The following is a 13,116-nucleotide window of genomic DNA, read 5'->3' on the forward strand; positions in this document are numbered from 1 at the left end:
CATTGTCAACTTTACATACTCTCAAAAATAAGCGCTATTTCTACTCCGATATAAGAAATTGAGACAGGAATTGTTCCAACAGTAGCATATTTTTATTTGATTTACAAATTTGGTCGTAGTAATTAATCGAACTAAATCCAGTGAGTAACGCGATACATGAGCAACAACGATTTTCAAATGTAATTGCAGAGTTGTATGAAAATAATAAATATACGTATGAATACATATAGAGTAAAATAAAATTCTGTATAAAAGTATGTACAGTGTGAAATTAGTTTCATGAGTGCCATTTTTAACATTGACAATTTCATGGATATAACATTTGCACTCTTCAAGTACAATTTCCGCTTAAACCTATGGTAGGAAAATTTTTGTAATGATCAGCATAATGGACCCTTGGTCAAGCTTCAGCAACTCAACGGATTTCGTATGATGTAGTAATTCGACATTTTTCCACAATTTTCATACCCTGCAGAATCTAAGGCGTTTACAAAATTCCAAGGCCAACTTCGGTCTGCAAATCATGAATGAAAAGTATTCGAAATTCCGATTTCACATGTGAGTTAAATTTCATATTTTCAACTTAGATGGATTAAAACTTACCTGTTTAAAGTAAATACGTGAATCCCAACGGCTGTGCCACTTTGGAATATTTCCTTGACAACTCTGGTTGACAATTTCATTCCATATTCTTGTACAGCTGCGTCATCATCTTTGATTAACTCCAAATCTTGTAGTAAATTATCAGGTATTTTGGCATCGCAATTTTTGGAAACATTGTGCAATGATTTGGAATCCGGAATTAGAAATACTCCTGGAATTATTGGAATGCTGATTCCTATGCGTCTACAATCTTTCACAAACTTGATGAATACTTGTGATTCAAAAATGATTTGAGTTATAATGAAATTTGCCCCGGCATTGACCTAAAATTATTTTCAGCTTAAAACTTGGATGCACCTTAATTTACTTGATTGTCTAAATAAACCACAAATGTGCTTCACTAGGACTTTGGAACGCATTCGCCCAAGAACTCCAATTTTTTTGTAATTTTTAGCAATTACTTAATGTCATGTATAGATATTTGTGCCTACTTTTTCTTTCAAGTAAAAGAGGTCAGATTCTTTTGAAGGAGACTTTGGATGCATATCTGGATATCCTGCTACACATATTGAGAACTTTGAACCAAATTCAGCACGTATGAATTTCACCAGGTCAACAGCGTATGAAAAATCTGTAGCAGTTGATTCAACACCAAGTTTATCATAATCTGAAATAAATTAAAACACAGTAAGATCAGACTTAAATTATTTTAACAATACGTAATTAGGATAATTTGTTGCAAAGCTTGGAAAATATTCTTCAAGAAGAGCGATGTAAGATAATCACTACTTTGTGACATGTATTGTAAAATGTAAGGGATATATACATACATGTATTAAAATGATCTACATTCCACTGATAAGACTCAAACGGAGAACAATTACTCATAACTAGTATAATTAAATACAATTTATCAAGTCTGACCTCCTTGCAAAGCGAATATATTTGTTTTTCCAACTGTAAGTGCGCGATTTAATACGTGCATCACAGTTCCACGAGTCGATCCTTTTGCCGTCAAATGAAGCAATGTGATGTTTGAACATTTTTCAAACAACTTCAGCGAGGGATGATTTTCTACTGATACATTGTCCACGTTGTGCCAGGTGATTGAATAAAATAATGGATTGCATTGATCCAATATCGAGAACAGTCTAAAAGGATAGTAAGACGTGTCAAATCATTATTTTATTATCATTATTTTTGAACACCCAACATGACTCATGTGTAATAACGTTATACTTACTGCTGGTAAGTCTCCTCCCTCCCATCTGGATGTAAGATAAGTTCAAAGCTACAAAACCTTTCGTTGCTTGAGCTTTTCTCCGCTAACGTAACCGATAACTCCACATTATTTTTACCTCTGAATACGTTTCGAGAGTGGTCTGCACTTGGATTTGCAGGCATGTTCGACAGACTGTAACCACATACTGAACTGCTAAACTGCTAGATCCATGAGAAACGTGGTCACTCGAAGAATCGTCGAATCTTGTTTTCGGCTAAGGCGTGGCTCTAGTTTTACGTACTCGTTTTACATCTGTAGATAAGAGAGGCGAACCAATTTTACGTAATAATTGACCCGGGCTATGTTGCGGCGAACAATGTCGTGAATGTAATTTTCCTCCTCTCTTAGACTTGGGTAAGATTTCACGTGCTATGCAAGCCCCGTCCATAGCTGTTTCCTGAAAAATGCACAGTAAGGTGAAAGGATTCACGTTTATCAATGACACTATGAATAAGCCCTGTTATATAGAAGAATATTCGCGCAAAGCATGTTTCCGACGAGCGCTTATATTCACGTTTTCATCCCTGCGCAGACGCAACATGATCACAAAAAATTATTTATCGCATTCGTATCGCAAGACGGCTCAAGGCGTTTCATTGCAACCGTGACTAATGCTCGTGAGAAAACTAAAATTTAAATATACAACGTGTCCTTGACTTTGACGAACTTTCGATACAGTTTTCTCACTGATCTCTATACTATACTACCTAATTGCGTAACTTGATATAATCGCGGCAACTGGAAGGCCGGCTTCCCTTTTTATGCCCCATATTACGGAAAGTTATCGAAGCAAAGTCCGGCTGGATCAAAAGTTAGAAAAAAGGATAAAAAAAATTACTCGAAAAATGTTGAGCGATATTTTATGCTTGCCCCAAGGATAGTGAACAAGAATGAAACATCTCTACTGCGGCCAAAAACATTACACACGGATAAAACACCAGAGTTTGAGGGGATATTATAGTCACTTCTTACCGATTGCGTTAAATGTCTTGTTTTGGCTATTATCAAAGGCTATGCATTGCAACACTAAAAAGGATATAACGGTCGAATTCTACAAGAATTCTACAAATTCTGAACAAAAACACACTAATACATTCCGGTTTTGCGCAAAAAAGAAGAAACGGCATGAAAACTAAGGAATCGTGATATTAGGTAAAGTGGAAGACACTTAAAGCATTCGATAAAGACTGATTATAACAGCATTATGAACGCTCTGATTATAAAACCTTTTCCCAAACTGATGATATTTTATTTAACAGGTCTTATTCAAATTGCTGAAATTCACTTCTATCACGTAGTAGGGGTAAAGTTTCGTTCGTATTTACCGTTATTGGCGCAAATGATATTACGGAAGTTTCTAAACGGTTTTTTGGTTCCTCTTTTCCTAATTTTCAATTGAGAAAGTCGGGTCGATTCATCTTTAAGGGGGTGCCCTGGTAAATACCGAAGTCCACGTACCTCAGGCGTGACGAAAGGCTTAACAGTCCCATTCTGTATGGAATCCTCAACAAAAACACTCCAAGTAATTTTCATTTGACGAAGAAATAAAGAAATGGCATGAATTCTACGAATTTACTATTGCGATTTTGTAGAATCCGTGACATTTCTTTGTTTCTGTATCAAATGAAAATGCATTGAAGTGTTTTTGTTCAGAATTGCATATAGAATGGGACTGTTAAGACTTTTTCGCGTCTCAGTTATGTGGATTTCGATATTTGGAGATATATACGACACATAGAAATCGACTAAAGCACCCGCTTAACATAACCGAAACATGCCTCGACCGACCAAACGGACTTATGACCTGTGGCTTTCAGCTTTTATCAGTGCAATTGGTGTTATCACCGCGTTGCGCAACTATCAAATAACGGTGAATCAGTATTCGAATTTTACAAGCAAATAAATTTCAAACCGCGAGAAGCAGCCCTGCGGGAATAGAACATTGTGGAAAAACTACAAACATTTTTTATATTCAGTCGAGACGTCAACTTGTTGGAGTGATATTATAAGAACACTCGGTTAAATTACATATTTTATACTCACGTTAGACGTTGTTAGAGGTGGTGGGATTCTGAGACTGAAGTTAATGGGATATATCGTCAGGTAAGTGCTTGAAAACTCGAAAGAATATCCAAGTCATAGTAGCACGCAAGACTCGATTCAAGGTGACTGGGAACAACTAATCGAGTGGGGATATTTTCCAATTAACCTACAGCACAGGTACAAAACGACCGCTTCTTCGACAGGAAATATCGATAAACATATTATATATCCCTATAATCGTTCACATGCATACGTATGGATCAGTGGTATGGATATTCGCGTTTATACTCTGTATATATGTATATCACGTTGCGTTTTGTTTTCAGTTTGACGCGTAGTCATCGTGACGGAACATTGTCAATACGAGCGAATTATCAACAATGGTGGACCTCACAAATATATCCCAAAATAAAATAAAGAATCTTACAACTGGCGAGGTAAGCGATTATCTTAGTTGTTGAACGCGAATGAAATGTAATAAAGTAAATATTTCTTATAAAATTCACGTAACAATTCCACCAGAAATAAACGTCATCATTTATCTCGTTTCTTAATATAAAATTGCACAATTACTGTCACTTTTCATTGTTACTTGATTTTTATCAAGAATCAATATTCTTTTACTACTAAACTGATATGTACGGAAATCTGAAAAATCTCGTCCTTTCAAATATTTTAACAGGTCGTTCCGCTGGAAAGTCTTTGGAAGGACCAGACTGTGGTAATTGTCTTCTTCAGACGCTGGGGATGCATGCTATGCAGAGTGTGGGCAAAAGAGGTGTCCGCAATTGCAGATCTCCTCAAGGAACACAATGTGAAATTGATTGGCGTTGGGGTGGAGGACTTTGATAGCCAAGAATTTGTGGACGGGAAATTTTTCAAAGGAGGTATTTAGTCATCGCACCGGAGTTTCCATAGTGGAAAGTGCCCGTACTGATTACGATGATCTTTTTCTCTCTTCCTCACAGAACTCTACGTGGACATTGATAAGAAGACCTATGCCGGTCTTGGGTTTAAGCGCTACAATTACTTCTCTGTTATTGCTTCGCTGTTTAGCGGCGAATCAAGGGCTGCTATTAATAAAGGCAGGGAATTGAAAGTATCTGGAAACTATAAAGGAGATGGATTACAGAATGGTGGGGCCCTAGTTGTTAAAGAAGGGGGCAAACTGCTTTACTCCTTCAAGCAAGATGGCCCTGCACAGCACGTTAAAAATTCCAAGTTTCTCGAAGTCCTTGGAATTCCAATTCCAGCTAATATTGATGAAAAGACTGGTTGATCTAACACTATACGTTCACACAAACAATTTATCAGTCATTTCATGTCCAACTGTATTGCACGCTGAACTGTTGATTTTGAATTGTTCAACTTCCACGTAACTTTGTAGAAAGGGGAAAGATGTTTTAGTTTAGCGGGACAATACAGTTTGTTATGCAATGATCTGCAGTAATGTTATTTATAAGAAAGAAATTTATAATCAGCGTGGCCAGAGGTTGTTATGAACAAAAAAATGAAATTCTATAACCGTTTTAAACTTATACGCACAATATTGTATTTTAAAAACAAAATAATATTATAAAAATACAAATCCATGGTAACGTCATAACTAGCTTTGCATTGAACAATACCATGCAACTAAAACTAGTCAAGCATTTTTCATTTTTCCATCAGGTCTCAGGTACAGCTGCCTGCAAATCTGAGTTATGGGTATGTCAGACACAGGTGGAATACCTCCAGGAACTTTATCCGCTGTATTCAGAGAGAACTTGTCTCTAATTGTCCTAATGTCGTCTATATCTGGTGTCATCAGCAGATTGATCGCTGGATAAATAAGAAACGCGAACAGCGCAGTGGCCGTCAAGGCCCAAATTGGAATGGCCACAGCCCAGTATTTCAATGGCCAATAAGTAAGGCCAAATTTTTCTTGCAGCAAATTATCTGGGACTATAGCCCACACCAAATACAATAGGAATAACATATTCGAACCGACAAACAAAGCGTACCCATAGACTGATCGGGGCGTATAAGGTGCTGGGGTATGCTCAGGCATTTTAACAAATTTCTGCCAATAGTTATGTAGGCCGTATTGTGTGGAATATGTCCAGTCAATAGTGTGTATACTCAGGCGCAGGCGGACCAAATTCTTTGAGTGTTTCAAGTACAAGAAGTAAGCTTTCAAAAAATGAGGTCAGCCCTACTCGAACCTTGCGTGCTTCTGTGCCTATAAAATTCCTGAAAGCAAAGAAAAAAAAAACAAAATAAATCTTCTGATAAACGGTTGAACATAAATTTGTTCATCTTGTGAGTTGGTAGAAGAGTCTTTGGAAAGCCGAGTTCTTACACGTTGAGGCGGGTTTCGTCCAAACTCAGTATCTTAGAAACGCCGCTTCGCTTCGGCTCGGAATCAACTCTCAATACTTGATAAACAACGTCTGCCTCTCGGGCCGTTGTAAAAGGCACTGAAACGGATCTGTTATTTGCGGTATTAAGGTTATGGTAGAAAAATCTTTTTACCAGACGATAAAGTGCCGATAATAGAACGTTGATAATAAAGAAATTTCTTAGAATACAATTCGAATACATCCACAAAAGGATACTTACACGTTAATGTCGTTCATCGCGTAATACGCTCGTGAAATTCTTTCATTCGTAAACACGTATTCCTTTGCTTTGAAGTTCGAAACGCGAGGACGAAACGAAATTGCAGCCGTAAACTTGTCGCCCAATCAAATCGAAGCCTTCCAGGTTCGACCATTTTTAACGTACTTCAGGGTATTTTTGAATGGTCACGAGATGCGAAATAAAACTTAAATTTAATAATACAGTAGAAATATATTTATCGTCACGTATGTTTCATTCTTGAAACATTTTTTCACCGGGCAATAATAAGAGCTGCCAAACTGGTATCTCAAGTGGATTTTCATTCGAATTCAAAATTATTACGTTCTAAGTAACGAAACATAACCTCATTTAGAGCGATAAAAAATACAGTCGTATCTAAATGTTTTCTGGCCTCAACGTGATTCGTAAATCATAATTTGAAATATGAAAGAGCTGGAGCATACGCGTTGTGAGGTGAATTTTTTAACAGTATTAAATAATTGTAATTGAGTGTTACTAAGAGAAAGCATGTTTAACGTTCAAGCAATGCCTGCCAAAAACCGAAAACTAATCGGCTTTAAAAATCTCACGTTTTCATATTTTTCTATTCTTATTTACACCACTTTCATACATTGTAACCGTTATTTAGGTTCGTAAAATAATAGAAATCCAAGCATCGAAATGGGATAGCCTTAACCCGTCAGATGGAGATGAATTTGGACAGTCAGCAGGATCCCCTGCCTCCAGAGGCTCAGATATTCCCCGTGGAGGCTTTTTGGAAGATGCGAATCACGCATGGCTGAGTAATGGTTCACGGCTTGTTGTAATCAACACAAAAACAGGAGAAAACATTTCCTCTTGGACTTTCTGTCAGAAAGTGACGGCTGTCGCACAATTTCCCACGCAGCCTGGGGACGTTTTATTGCTCTTAGTTGGACTGGATAATGGCGCGAATAGAGCTAAAGATTCTGCTGGAATGTTGTGCATTTTTGACTGCTCCACATCAAGAGTTCTCAGATCAATAAGGGTAAGTTGCATTTTTATTCACGTGTTATCTATTTTAATTCTATCATATATATGTATTACAAGTATATTTTTCATTCAGTGACTAAATTAAAATTGATGATAATTGACAAAAATCTTTTGCTATACCGCGGTTACCAGATGCCTGCAGGTGTGGAGCAGGTGTGCGTGATGAACGGAGGTGCAGAGTGGGAAGATTTCAATGAGAAAAGAACACATGGCATGTTGAGCAATAGTTCTGGAATCGCGTGTGTCGCTTTGCGCAATCTGTACCATATTGTATTGGATTTGCGTCGTGTATTATGGGACGGAGATGTATCTTACCTGACGACCAACGAAATATCACCAGCTGACATTGAATTATCTGAAGACAGGTATTCATTATCTTCGAGACAACGTTGTGATAGGGGAAAACACAGAGCATACAACCTGCTGAATCCTGGTTAGTAACTTATTCCTGATTTTCATATATCGACGATTTTGTCTCTCATCGAATTTGAAACACAATCGTGAGATACCGTCATAATTGACCCTCTTTTCAATTGTTAAGTTTTGTTTAATGAGTTTTCTTCCATTTTGTTGATTACTTAGGCATTGAAGACTTTATAAGATTCAATCGGGAAGAATTTGAATCATCACCGTTGTATGATGAAAATTTTACAACGACACTGATCTACGCAAAAAAGATTGGCTGTGTAATATCTGGATGTTTGGGGAGGGTCATAATTTGGCAAAACGATGGTTCGATTGGTTGGATAAGTACTTCTGCTAAAAATAGTATGGCGATCAGTCATTTGGCTCTGCTTGAGCCAGCTGACGATCCGAGACCATTTTACTACCTGTGGGTTGCGTACCAGGAAGAAACCTTTGAAACAGCTCCTATTCTAAAGATGTACGCACTGCTCATCGAAAGAAGTTATTGTGACAAGGAAACCAATCTGCATTTTAAGATAGAAGGTGAGCCCAGTCTGAAGTTTGATCTACAATTAGAACCTGTTGACAGAATAACGAACTTGGTTTCGATAGAAAGAATGAACAATTGTGAGCAAAGTGAACCGAACAATAAGAAAGGAGATGCGAGCTTATTGCTAATTGGATTGAGTGGGAAAGCGTTATTATTTGATTTAAATCAGTGGTACAGAGAACATTTACCACGAAACATTCACAACTGTCAGAACCCAAATACTTTCCTGTGTTATTATCAGATGAAATCAGAGACATTGAATATTGCTGACGATATGGTTTTAAGCTGTGCTTATTCTCCTTTAACGTTAAGAGAGTTTCCTAATAACGGAGGAAATTCTCTGGATGAGCTGTTCTACCCTAAATCTCTGTGTCTTGATTGGGTGGAGCTCACAAATAACCACCTAAGAATTTGGATGACCCGGGGGTTGCAGTGGGAATTACTACGAGACATGGCTATTGCTGGTCCCAGCATTTTGATTCAACCCTCAGAAACATTTCATAAGTGCCTTGCCGCTGGATTAGTCCCATTCAACACCGATTGCTCTTTTGACTGTGATCAAAATGCACAACGAGAAATGCTCCTTTCTCTCTGTCTGGAGCAAAGATGGGCATCATTCTTAATCAAATGTGCCAAAGAATGGGGGGATGGGAGCGTATCATATTTATTTCCTATGTTTTTGAGGTGGGGAGCTCAGAGGGCTTCTTCCCTAAAAATGGTAGCTGATCAGCTATGTATTCCACTGTTTGACCAATCCGGTTCAACAATCGGAGACAAAGAGATAAAGTTGTTACGGTTTTGTTCACAACAACTTGAATGCTTATCAACAGTAGTTGCCAGATTACCCATCCCATCGGACGATCTTGTGAAGCAACAAAGAGCCTTACGCCGTGTCGCTACTCATCTAGGAGTTCTCCTTTGGTTTTACGATGTCGGTCTACTACCTGAAACACATGAAGTCAATGAGGAACCATTACCAATCACATTCTCGCTGCAAATACCATATCCATACGAGAGATTAGCAGCCATTTATAAAAACAAACGTCAACAAATTAGAGAGAATACTATTAGCCCTCCAGATCGTAAGGACGAATTATTCATTGACGAGTTAATGACAGAAGAGTGTCAGGCATTAAGATCACAGTGGGAACGCGAAGGCGGGGATATTACCACAGGAGGATATTATCCTCCTCCATCTTTACAATCGCTTCTAAGAAGTTACCTCTTCGACTGCTATAATCAGAACGAGTCTGACGAAATGGAGAACAAACATCAAATTACGATTTATTTGCTAATGGATCTGGTTAAACTTTTACAAGGTTCTTGCCCCGATGTTGATCAGTTGATAAAGTATCCATCAGCTTTTAAGATGAGTCCGAGTCTCATAAAATTAACTCAAGCCTTCTGGTTACTTGATCATGAAGATTATCAAGGATTCTTGGACACTCTGACCGGGCAATTGGTATCAGATTCAGATGTTAAAGAGTGGCATCACAAACGTGTAATAAGAACATTGATTCGTAATAATGAGTACAAAATAGCACTGATTTATTTGCGAGTAAGAAAACCGCCTCTGTCAGCAATTTGTGATCAGAGTACCAGCATCAGTCTCTCCGTCGAATGTGGTTTGGTTCAAACAGCTTTTCACCAAAGACCACAGTCACACTATAGACAATTGTTAACTTGCTTTTTTCAAGCATGTAAAGCCTGTGGTAAATTGAATGAGATTCTACAACTTGCTTTGGATCCTGAAGAGGAAGAAGCCTTTGTAAAATTCCTTGAGGGAAATAAGTTGGAAGAAACTCGTTTGTTGTACTATTTACAAAGGTGTCGTTACACCGAAGCAGGAAGTGCTTATCAGTCTAGTCTCTCTAAGACTCATTTAAAAAATATTCAGTCGGCTTCTTTAACAATGGTTCAAGCTTATAATGCTACACTACCCGATGTAACAAAAGCTCTGTCATTAAATTCTGTTGGAAAATTTTTCGCTGATGACACAGAACCTAGACATTTAAGGCCAATGTCGCACAAAGAGAGCTGTAGTAGGAATCACAGAGTTTTTGAAACTGTTCTTGAAAAGGTCAAGGAGACATATGTCCGGAGAGACAATTGTCAAATTCCATTTATAAGTGCACCATGTACTTCTCTGAGATTAAAGAGCATGAAGACAAACTCCAGCTGTGTTCTGTTTCCTACACTAGTACCAAAAACAATGAGGAAAAGAACTCGGGATCAAATGATAGAGGATGAAGTACATCCGCTTACTGCTGAGAAGAGTAAACGAAGGAAATTATCAGGGGAAACGGATACACCTTCTAAATCTAGTGTGAGTATTCTAAGCACGGGCGTTGCATTTGAAACACCCTTAATTAAAAGAAAGAAACCCTTGTCTGATAAGATGGAATGTGATATGGAGACACCGCATTCCATATTAAAAATTCGGCAACTGATACAAAGCTCTACGTCGCCAACGATCTTAACTCGAGATTCACTCAACCAGCAGCAAGATGATTTATTCAAACAACAAGAACGAAAACCTACCAGGCAAATTCGTTTTAGTATTGGACAATCGCTCAATGATTCTAGTCATGAGGAGGCAGCAGTTGAGTCATCGAATATCGCTGATAAAGATAACACATCGGAAGTAAGTGAGGAAGTATTTTACAGTCCAAATACCAGTAGCAAATCTCAAAGTGCCAATAGCAGTCACAGTATAATGAATATAAAAGGTCCTCGTGCTCGACCTAGTCTCAGGAGCAGTGGTCATTTATCTTCAAGTGAATCACTGATCGAGTCCAGAGATCCTTTAAATAAAATGGACTTTAGGGCTATACCGTCCAACCACTCACTCAGTGAACAATCGTCACTGACTGCCACTCCAATTGCTCTGCCTCGAAAATCTATATCATCAGTACCGGAACACCTAAAACTTGCGGAACGCTACCAGCATCTCCGTTGCTCTGTGTCTCCAATCACACCACATTCTGCATTAAACGAGTCAAGATATTTATCCAGCGTATTGTCGTCAGACAGCAGCTCTCTTTCAACACCTGCAGTTACTTCCAAGCATGGTAATTCCAGTTCGCGCGCAGGAATTGGAAGTGGGATAGAGAAATCAAATATTTGTAGTAATACAAGAGAATACAAGTATCCGATGGCTGGAAGAAATCTGGTGTCTGTGGAAATGACTAAATCTAAAACTGTAACTCGTTCTCTCTTATCGAAAACTGTTATCACAGAAGAAATTGATAATGATGATGATGATAGAGGAGATCAGAACGTTGTAGTGGAAGTTGATGACTTTGGACTAGATCACGAGCCTGAAGTATGCTTTGTAGTTAATAAACTGGCCGAGGAGTATTTGCCTGACCATCAAGAGAATGATCAGATATCAATCGAGAGAGGTGATTCAGAGGAATACAACAATGCGTTTAAGGCTGATGGTACTGTAATTTCAAAAACTTACGAACAAACGAAACAACAAAGTAATAAGGAAAAACTAGAAGATCAGGACATGCATTCTTCTCAAAATAGCGAGGAACCTGAAACCAGCGAGGATGGTATTGACCATCCGGGAGACCTGGATAATGATATGGATGATTATGAACCAGAATTAACTGCTGTGAAAGAAAGAGCAGAAGACGAAGAGAATGCAGAATACTTCCAAAGTTTAACAAATTCTGCTGCCAGTTTCAGAGAACCATCTGAGAGTGAAATATTTATAAATGCTCTTCCAGTACGCGAATCAGGAGGTCAAGATGAAGACAGAGAGTTACAGGGATTATCAAAACCCTCATTAATTGAAAATTCCAACATTACTGAGGATGAATCATCTAACGATATAACTGAAGTAAGCCAAAAAGTTGTAAATAAATCACAGTCAAAAACAAATAATTGGGAATTTTTGGCTAGCTCTCATACAAACACTAAAGAATTTTCATTATCTATGCCAAACAAAGATCTGAACGAGTCTAACTTTACTGAGGATGAATCTATCAGTAGCATTGAACACTTTGAATTGATCGCTGATGATTCGGATATGGAAGAAGAATGCAACCAAGATTTGACAAAGAAGAAACATCTTGTGACGACGAATAGTGAAAGAAGAACTCAATGGACAAAACAAGTTGCCGATGGTTTTGTATATGACTCGCGTGTTCAAAATCCACGATGTAACACAAAAAGGTTTGACAACAGTAAGAAATCCACAGAACTTGAAAATCCAGCCATTCTTAGTGAAACCGATAGTGCGATGACAACAGTCTCTGCAACTGATATACCGTCATCGTCAGGTGCGGGGAGTACAAGATATTCTCCGCTCAGCACATCCTACCAAAGAGATAAGACTTCTGAAAATAAAGGTAGAGAAAAATCGAAAAGTCCAACACCTGTGCGGTTGACCAGGGCTCGCAGAGCATCGTCAGTAACAAATGAGGTGTTGGCGTCAGCTAGAAACAATTTAAAACCTATTGATGTGGTAGATTCTTTGGAGAACTCTGCCAAATTAGTTGATGTTGAATCTGTAAATGAACTTGAGTCCGTAAGGGCAAGAGGTAAAAGAAGATCAGCTTCGGTAGACAAAGAATTACTCTCAGTGCTA

General features: G+C 38.2%; 4 protein-coding genes across 8 annotated transcripts in view; 2 read left to right on the forward strand and 2 right to left on the reverse strand.

The window, feature by feature from the left end:
- Positions 1 to 55: 55 nt before the first annotated feature.
- On the reverse strand, positions 56 to 4,065 carry LOC124179435 (methylenetetrahydrofolate reductase). Of its 2 annotated transcripts, none has more exons than XM_046563783.1 (6): positions 3,929 to 4,065; positions 1,847 to 2,282; positions 1,528 to 1,754; positions 1,095 to 1,270; positions 604 to 926; positions 56 to 514 (listed from the first exon to the last, which is right to left on the reverse strand). In XM_046563783.1, exons 2-6 carry the CDS (start codon positions 2,005 to 2,007, stop codon positions 463 to 465), a joined length of 939 nt encoding a protein of 312 aa, XP_046419739.1. In that variant the 5' UTR covers positions 2,008 to 2,282; positions 3,929 to 4,065; the 3' UTR covers positions 56 to 462. The 2 variants fall into 2 exon arrangements, with proteins under 2 accessions (XP_046419739.1, XP_046419740.1); XM_046563784.1 differs by lacking the exon at positions 3,929 to 4,065 and adding an exon at positions 3,211 to 3,392.
- Positions 4,066 to 4,076: 11 nt separating this feature from the next.
- LOC124179436 (prostamide/prostaglandin F synthase-like) lies at positions 4,077 to 5,531 on the forward strand. Of its 2 annotated transcripts, none has more exons than XM_046563786.1 (4): positions 4,077 to 4,194; positions 4,255 to 4,365; positions 4,611 to 4,815; positions 4,897 to 5,531. In XM_046563786.1, exons 2-4 carry the CDS (start codon positions 4,309 to 4,311, stop codon positions 5,205 to 5,207), a joined length of 573 nt encoding a protein of 190 aa, XP_046419742.1. In that variant the 5' UTR covers positions 4,077 to 4,194; positions 4,255 to 4,308; the 3' UTR covers positions 5,208 to 5,531. The 2 variants fall into 2 exon arrangements, with proteins under 2 accessions (XP_046419742.1, XP_046419743.1); XM_046563787.1 differs by having other exon boundaries at positions 4,163 to 4,181.
- LOC124179438 (phosphatidylinositol N-acetylglucosaminyltransferase subunit P-like) lies at positions 5,296 to 6,679 on the reverse strand. 2 transcript variants are annotated; one of them, XM_046563790.1, is made up of 3 exons: positions 6,530 to 6,679; positions 6,270 to 6,398; positions 5,886 to 6,160 (listed from the first exon to the last, which is right to left on the reverse strand). In XM_046563790.1, exons 1-3 carry the CDS (start codon positions 6,544 to 6,546, stop codon positions 6,034 to 6,036), a joined length of 273 nt encoding a protein of 90 aa, XP_046419746.1. In that variant the 5' UTR covers positions 6,547 to 6,679; the 3' UTR covers positions 5,886 to 6,033. The 2 variants fall into 2 exon arrangements, with proteins under 2 accessions (XP_046419745.1, XP_046419746.1); XM_046563789.1 differs by lacking the exon at positions 6,270 to 6,398 and having other exon boundaries at positions 5,296 to 6,160; positions 6,530 to 6,648.
- A 7-nt stretch (positions 6,680 to 6,686) lies between these two features.
- Positions 6,687 to 13,116, forward strand: part of LOC124179426 (protein ELYS) — an 8,218-nt gene continuing 1,788 nt past the window's right edge. Inside the window, exons 1-4 of one of the 2 annotated variants that reach the window (XM_046563770.1) lie at positions 6,687 to 7,003; positions 7,179 to 7,556; positions 7,694 to 7,994; positions 8,144 to 13,116. The exon at positions 8,144 to 13,116 is cut by the window's right edge and continues 946 nt beyond it. In XM_046563770.1, coding sequence (XP_046419726.1) covers positions 6,974 to 7,003; positions 7,179 to 7,556; positions 7,694 to 7,994; positions 8,144 to 13,116 — 5,682 coding nt within the window. In that variant the 5' untranslated portion in view covers positions 6,687 to 6,973. The remainder of the gene's footprint in view (positions 7,004 to 7,178; positions 7,557 to 7,693; positions 7,995 to 8,143) is intronic. The other variant, XM_046563769.1, reaches the window with a different exon arrangement.

The sequence above is a fragment of the Neodiprion fabricii genome, chromosome 4, assembly GCF_021155785.1.
Source record: "Neodiprion fabricii isolate iyNeoFabr1 chromosome 4, iyNeoFabr1.1, whole genome shotgun sequence".
Classification (NCBI taxonomy): Eukaryota; Metazoa; Arthropoda; class Insecta; order Hymenoptera; family Diprionidae; genus Neodiprion; species Neodiprion fabricii.

Bases quoted from the DNA above. Each gene is read 5' to 3' on its own strand.
- LOC124179438 (XM_046563789.1), bottom strand. From the start codon at position 5,978: ATGCCTGAGCATACCCCAGCACCTTATACGCCCCGATCAGTCTATGGG.
- LOC124179436 (XM_046563786.1), top strand. From the start codon at position 4,309: ATGGTGGACCTCACAAATATATCCCAAAATAAAATAAAGAATCTTACA. The intron at 4,366-4,610 runs GTAAGCGATTAT...ATATTTTAACAG, and splicing joins AGAATCTTACAACTGGCGAG to GTCGTTCCGCTGGAAAGTCT. The intron at 4,816-4,896 runs GTATTTAGTCAT...TCTTCCTCACAG, and splicing joins CGGGAAATTTTTCAAAGGAG to AACTCTACGTGGACATTGAT.
- LOC124179435 (XM_046563783.1), bottom strand. From the start codon at position 2,007: ATGCCTGCAAATCCAAGTGCAGACCACTCTCGAAACGTATTCAGAGGT. The intron at 1,755-1,846 runs GTAAGTATAACG...CTATCCTTTTAG, and splicing joins AGGGAGGAGACTTACCAGCA to ACTGTTCTCGATATTGGATC. The intron at 515-603 runs GTAAGTTTTAAT...CATGATTTGCAG, and splicing joins CACGTATTTACTTTAAACAG to ACCGAAGTTGGCCTTGGAAT.